General features: G+C 55.4%; 1 protein-coding gene across 1 annotated transcript; it reads left to right on the forward strand.

Annotated features, from left to right (window-relative positions):
* The first annotated feature begins 2,507 nt into the window (after positions 1-2,507).
* On the forward strand, positions 2,508-6,678 carry LOC125544649 (probable glutamate carboxypeptidase LAMP1). Its single transcript, XM_048708392.1, has 12 exons — positions 2,508-3,705; positions 3,810-3,877; positions 4,146-4,227; positions 4,315-4,407; positions 4,491-4,646; positions 4,778-4,840; positions 4,950-5,037; positions 5,207-5,296; positions 5,390-5,478; positions 5,695-5,811; positions 5,894-6,034; positions 6,220-6,678. The coding sequence occupies exons 1-12, from the start codon at positions 2,557-2,559 to the stop codon at positions 6,400-6,402; spliced, it is 2,319 nt and encodes a 772-aa protein (XP_048564349.1). The 5' UTR covers positions 2,508-2,556; the 3' UTR covers positions 6,403-6,678.
* The last annotated feature ends 333 nt before the right edge of the window (positions 6,679-7,011 follow it).

Genomic DNA, 7,011 nt, shown 5'->3' on the forward strand with positions numbered 1-7,011 from the left:
AGACGCCCTTCCTCAGCCCTGGCGCACTTGGTCGCCAAGTTGAACAGCTCCAGGGATGTGCACAGGTCTTCATGGATTGCTAGCTCTTCCTTCATCTTGACGTCGTGCACGCCGTCGGAGAAGGCTGAGATGATAGCTTCTTCGGTCACCTTGGGGATCTTGAGGCGAGCGTAGTTGAAGCGCTGGATGTACTTTTGCAGGGTTTCTCCTGGCTGTTGCTTGATGCGGCGCAGGTCGCTCACGACCGGGGGCCGATCGCGAGTGCCCTGAAAGTTGGCGATGAAGCGGGTGCGCATCTCGCTCCAGGAAGAGATCGTGCCGGGAGCCAGGTTCAGGAGCCAGGTGCGGGCGCCGTCCTTGAGCGCCATGGGGAACCAATTCGCCATGACCTTCTCGTCTCCGTTGGCGGCTACGATGCCCAACTCGTAGAGCTGCAGGAACTCCACGGGGTCCACTGTGCCATCGTAGCGGGGAGGGAGGTCAGGCTTGAACTTGCCTGGCCATGTGACGCCGCGCAGCTCGGTGGTGAAGGCGAGGCAGCCCGCCGTGGCCACCGGCGCCCTTTGCCGGTGCTGGACTCGTTCTTGTGGGTCACCATGCACCGCCACCGGGAGCAGCACGGGGTCTTGTCGTGGAGGTGCTGGGGCACGATCTTGGCGCGCCGGCGCTGGGATTGCGCGAGCACCTTCCTGGGGACGTGGGATCTCTTGGCAGCTCCTTTCTTACTGCGCAGGCGCCGGACGTGGAGGGTCTCGCCCTGGGGCTGCGAGCCTTGGAGCCAAGGAACCTTCTTAGAGAGGAGGCGGCGGAGGCGCCTCCTGATCCTCGCCCCCTGCGCGGGACGGAGGGCGAGGCAGCGAGAGGGACCGCAAGGGGGAGCCCCCTGCGGCACTGACGAGCTCGGTGACGCGGGCGAGCCAGTCCTCGTAGAGGTCGTGGACGGGACGATAGTGCAGGAGCTCCCGCGCCAAGAGCAGTGAGGCGTGTGCATCCATGGATGCACAACGGGCGTGGGACGACGAGTCAGCCGGAGTCAGCGACGGGGTGGCGGTGCGGCCATCCCACCGCACCGAAGGATGCTGGGACGAAGCCTGCTGCTCGTTCCCCGCCGGGCCGGTGGCGGCGTTGGCGGCGGGCGACGGGGAACGGCGAGGGGGGCCGCCGACGGGCGCCGTCTGGGCGACGCGAGCAACCCAGCGCTCGGCGCGGGCCCGACGAGCGTCAGCCATGGACACGACGGAAGATCACACACGAACAGCGGAAGGAAGATTCCGGCGCCCCCCCTACCTGGCGCGCCAAATGTCGGATTTCGGGTTCCAGCAGACCCTTGAGGTTCGAACACTGGGGTGCGCGCGGAGATCTCTCCCCTACCGATCTACGTCCGATCCTCCCGTGCGAACTAAGATGAAAATGATGAACAACACAAGAGACACGAGGTTTATACTGGTTCGGGCCATCGTTGTGGTGTAATACCCTACTCCAGTATGTGGTGTGGTGGATTGCCTCTGGGGCCGATGATGGACAGTACAGAGGAAGAACGGCCTCGCGAGAGGTGTTCTTGAGCTGGTGCGGTGTGTTCTACTTAGTCTCTACTGGGTTTCTCCTCGTTCTCTTCTCTCCTGGGTGTCGCCCCCTCCTTTGTGGAGGCTAGCTCTATTTATAGAGGCCCTGGGCCTCTCCCCGAATAATTGAGAGGGAAGGGCGCCAACAATTGGCCATTTTGAAGGGGAACATTTAGTACAAGTTATCCTGACCAAAGGTGGTCTTCGGCTGCCAAAAGCACTGGTGATGACGCCGTCTTGGGCTCCACGGTGACCTCCGTCCGGCCGTCCGGCTGGTCTTGGTCTCGTTGCACCGGAATGGCAACCTTTGCGTGATGCCTTGGCCTATGCTTGCCTCCTTTGCACCAAAGGGGAAATAAGGACCCTGCGCAGGCCGGCGCCCGCCTGACCTTGATCGTCATGACTTGCGTCATGGGATCTTCGCGAGGTACCCTCACATTGATCTCTCCGGCTCCTCGCGAGCCTGCCCGATGACACCGCTCTTGAGGAAGCTTCCCGTCGTCCGCCTCGCGAGGGTCTTGAGCTTGGGTTGACGAAGATGGGCCGTGCCGGGTCTTCACCTGAGCCACGCCGCAGGCCGCAGGCAGGCAAGTCTGGGGACCCCGTTTCCCAGAACGCCGACAGCCCTAAGATGCAATATGTGAGTTCAGTTCAAGAGAAACATGTTTTTTTAAAGGGATATAAAGAGAAGATTCTCTGTGTTGGGTTTTCTTGTCACATTTGCTCAAGGTAGGAGTACTAGTTTTCTTATTGAGAGTCGATTTGGATCTGGAGATAAGTTTATTTAAGGATGAATAGGGTCATCGACATTAGTTTATTTGTCAGGAATACTCGTATGCAGTTGAATCGTTGCAACACGTAGCACGTTGGTCGCGAGGCGATTTTCGTGGCACGGAAGCCACCCATGCGCCAAAAGTATACGGTGGATTCATACCGCTGCTCGCGGCTGGACAGCCGTCCGAGCACGACGCCGCGAGGGTGCTACAGTACCGTGATGCCATGGTGGAGTCATCGAGGCGAGGATACTCCTATATACACAGGCAGAGTGGCAACGTGTCAGTGCAGCAGCCGTGACATGACCGGTGCACCCGAGACTGCGCGCCCGATGTCTGGCCACGGCAAGCAGCAGCAGCTCCTACGCCACCCCGCGCTCGCCGCCGGCCATGGCAGCGGCAGCGGCATGGGGAGGCGCAGGTACCTCGCCTTCCTAGCCATCGCCGCCGCCCTGGTCGCCTCCTACCACCTCCTCCACGCGCCCACCCCGTCGTCGCGCTACCACGCGCTCTTCCTCACCCTTGGCTCCAACGCCAGCGCTGCCGCGCACCTCCGTGCGCTCACGCTCCGCCCGCACGTCGCCGGCACCCCGGCCAACGCCCTCGCCGCCGAGTACGTCCGCGCCACGCTCTCCTCCCTCTCCTTCCCCACCCGCGTCACGCCCTACTCCGTGCTCCTCTCCTACCCCCTCCACCGCTCGCTCTCCCTCTCCGCGCCCGGCCGCGCCACCAAGTCATTCTCCCTCACCCAGGACACCTACCCCAACGACCCCTACGCCGAGGCGGCGGCGGAGGTCGTCCCCACCTACTTCGCCTACTCCGGCTCCGGCTCCGTCACCGCCGAGGTCGTGTACGCCAACTACGGCGACAGGAAGGACTACGCCTACCTCGCCTCCCGCGGCGTGGACGTCGCGGGGAAGGTCGTGCTCGCGCGCTACGGGGACATCCACTGCGAGGACATGGTGCGGAACGCTCGCGACGCCGGCGCCGCCGCGACGATCATCTACACCGACGCCAAGGACTTCGGCGGGCCCGCGGGCAAGGGGAAGCGGAAGTGGTTCCCCAACACGCGGTGGCTGCCGCCCAGCGGCGTTCAGGTGGGGACCCTCTACTACGGGAACGGCGACCCGACGACGCCGATGTGGCCGTCGTGCGCCGCAGGGGAGGACTGCGAGCGTCTGAGCACGGAGGAGCTGGAGGCGAGCGAGGCGATGCCCGGCATCCCCGCGCTGCCGGTGTCGGGGAGGGACGGGGAGACAATCCAGAAGGCGATGGGCGGCGGCGTGGCCCCACCGGAGTGGCAGGGCGGCGAGGGCGCGCCCGTGTACCGGATCGGGCCCGGCCCGGCCGTGCTGAATCTCACATACATCGTGAGTGGGGCCCAGCGCAGCGGTCCAAGAATCATGGGCTTTCCTCTTTTTGTCTAGCCTACATTATTGGGCAGCACTCTCATTTCACTCCTTGTGACCCGCAGGGAAATGACACCCTAGCAACCATCGAAAATGTCTTCGCTGTGATAGAAGGGAAGGAAGAGCCTGACAGGTAAATAATTTACAGCATACTATTCTTCCGTAGATTCTGACAGTCAAGTCTGATAATGAAGTCAGTGGTAAATTAGGTGTTACAGCCCGAGTGATTCCTTTACTTTATCAACCCAAGCCAACTGGAAGGGTAAAGATTACATTTTATAAGGCGATTGCTAGATTCTATGGAATTTTGTACTAGGATCAAGCATCGGATTCTCCCTGAGACATGTCAAAGCCAGAACTAACAATGTTAAATTTGCCTCTGTGTGTTTTCTTTTTGGCAGATATGTGATCATAGGCAACCATCGTGATGCCTGGACATTCGGGGCAGTCGATCCCAACAGCGGAACAGCAGCTATGCTCGAGGTAATCAACCTTATTGATATCTGTTCTGAATGCCAGACATCTTTGCTGAATCAAGGATAGTGACTCGGTACCTACTTTTGTTTTCAGATTGCGGAGAGGCTGTCCCAGCTAGAAAAGAAAGGATGGAGGCCAAGGCGAACAATCATCGTCTGCAGTTGGGATGCAGAAGAGTTTGCGCTGGTATGTTCTTGCTCGCGTGCTCTCAGATGCTTTGCTTATTCTCAGGTGTAAGCGCTAAAGCGTAGAAACATCCAATGTCTCAGATAGGGTCTACGGAATGGACCGAGGACAACATCGATATGCTTGCTTCAAGAGCTGTTGCTTATCTGAATGTGGACATATCAGTGTTTGGGCCAGGAGGTCTCATGCCCCGCGCAACCCCTCAACTCGATGAATTGATCAAGGAGGCAAGCAAAATGGTATTTAAGCTTTGCACCTACAGCATAGAATTTAAACTTCGTGAGCAGCACTGAGTACATATAAGAGACCTGTCTACATAGATTCCAAATTTATTTTAATCATTCTATCATTTATTTTTTCTTGATTGAAGGTACCCGATCCTGATGATCCGTCTCATACCTTGTATGACTACATGATTCGCCAGAATCCTCCGGTGGGTACAGTGATGGAATGGTCATATAATTCTGTTGTGGCACAGATGAGTGATCATGATAGCTTCATTTGATTTGGAACACACTGAAGTGATAAGCTCCGATTTTCAGATTGCAAGGGTGGCCGGTGCGGGAACAGACTTTGCAGCTTTTGTCCAGCATATTGGAGTCCCTTCACTCGACATGTCTTATGGACTATGTGAGTGAAAATGTTCTTGGTGGCGCATAAGTCTGGAAAACCGTGCTCCCTTTCGATAGCAAGTTCTGATTCATTTTAAAAAGAAATCAGTCGACTGGGAACCATATCTTTACAGCTTGTGTTATTATTATTCCTCTAGCATCTGCTCTAAATATTGTTGCTCTTGCAGTTTCAGAGTACCCTGTTTACCACTCGCTGTACGATGATTTTGTTTGGATGGAGCGGTTTGGAGACCCCCTGTTCCACAGACATGTAGCATGTACTGAACGAGAGCTATCTTTTCAAATTCAAAAAGTACAATCGGCGTTCCATTGTATCGCCGACTAATCCATTTGACTGTGTGATCGTGCAGTGGCGAGCGTCTGGGGTCTGATTGCTTTGAGACTTGCAGATGATGAGATCATTCCCTTCAATTACGTCCCCTACGCTTCTGAACTGGAGGTATCTTCTCTTCTGGCAACTGAGATATGCAACTTTTGAACAACACAGGGTAATCCCCTATTCATCAAGGGAATTGAAACAGAATCATGATGTAGACTTGCCTTTTCTATTGAGTGGCACACGTTTTTTTAATGAAATTATCATTAAGTGTGGCGTGTAGAAGCAGTTCCAACAATTACTTGACACGTGGACTATGTGCCGTCTTGCTTACTCCAGGAGAGCTCAAAAGTTGTGGAGGACGGATGCCCTGGGTGTGCCGTCAGTTTCAGCCCTCTGCACAAGTCAATCAAGCAGCTTGAGAAGGCGGCCACGAAAATTCACATGGAGAAGAAGGTATGTGAACAAAAATTCCACTGGAAAGCAGCTTTCACCGAAATTTCCAGTTATAAAACCTCCACTTTCCTCATGACAATAGGTGCTGCAAGCAGAGAAATGGGGCCTAAACACGAGGGAACGCACACTGAAAGTCAGAGAGATGAACGACCGATTGATGATGGCAGAGCGAGCCTTCACCAACCGAGAAGGGCTCGCGGGGAGACCGTGGTACAAACACATGGTGAGTAGCATCGAAGCTTCAGGCTTGTTGCATAGTACTCCCTCCGTAAACTAATATAAGAGCATTTAGATCACTAAAGTAGTAATCTAAATGCTCTTATATTAGTTTACAGAGGGAGTACTTGTCTGAACTGAACTGAAGTGACTCCGAAACTGGCCACGGTGATGATTTCTCTCCCTTGGCAGATTTATGCGTCGTCGGACCAGGACGACTGGGGCACCAAGGCGTTCCCCGGCATCGTCTCGGCCATGGCCAACGCGCAGAAGCTCAACACGACGGAGTCCTGGCGGCTGTTGCAGCATGAGATTTACAGGGGTGCGAGGGCCGTGTCCAAGGCCTCTGCGGTCCTGGACGGCAGTCTAACATGATGCCGGAGTAGACATCAGCACAGCACAGCAAGGAGTTTACCGGTGCAAATAAGTAGGGAGAGGGAAAAGGAATCAAGACTTGGCTCATAATGATTGACGAATCACCCCCTTGTTGATTCTCTCTTGAGAGTAGCAGCAATAGTTTTCGCAAAAAGAATTAGAGTAGCGCCAATAAGTTAGCGTGTCATTTTTTCCCCTTTCGCCGTCAGAGCGTAGCTCATCAAATTGGTCAGCAAAAAGTGTGTCGATGAATGAGGCCATGGATCTCGCAGTTTATTGGCGTCGTGTCCCACTGGATATCCTGATTCCGCAGGATCAGCCTCCACGCAACAACATCTGACGACCGTGCGGATTTGTGATTTTTCTGCGTGAATCTGGCAGCTGGTTCGCCGTTCCTGGCCGGTCATTGTCCGCGTACAAGTAGAATATGCTGGTAATCAACACCCTGGGCCTGGGAAATGGTAAGTACGGAGTATACATCAAGAAATAGGGTGCACGCGAAAGATTCTATGAGGGCGACGTGTGCAGGTTTGATCCAATAAGAGTGGATCGTGCCTCTTTATTTATTTATATATCCCCGTATACGTGGCGATTTCTTAGACGAAGGAA

The sequence above is a fragment of the Triticum urartu genome, chromosome 3 (assembly GCF_003073215.2).
Source record: "Triticum urartu cultivar G1812 chromosome 3, Tu2.1, whole genome shotgun sequence".
Taxonomy (NCBI): Eukaryota; Viridiplantae; Streptophyta; class Magnoliopsida; order Poales; family Poaceae; genus Triticum; species Triticum urartu.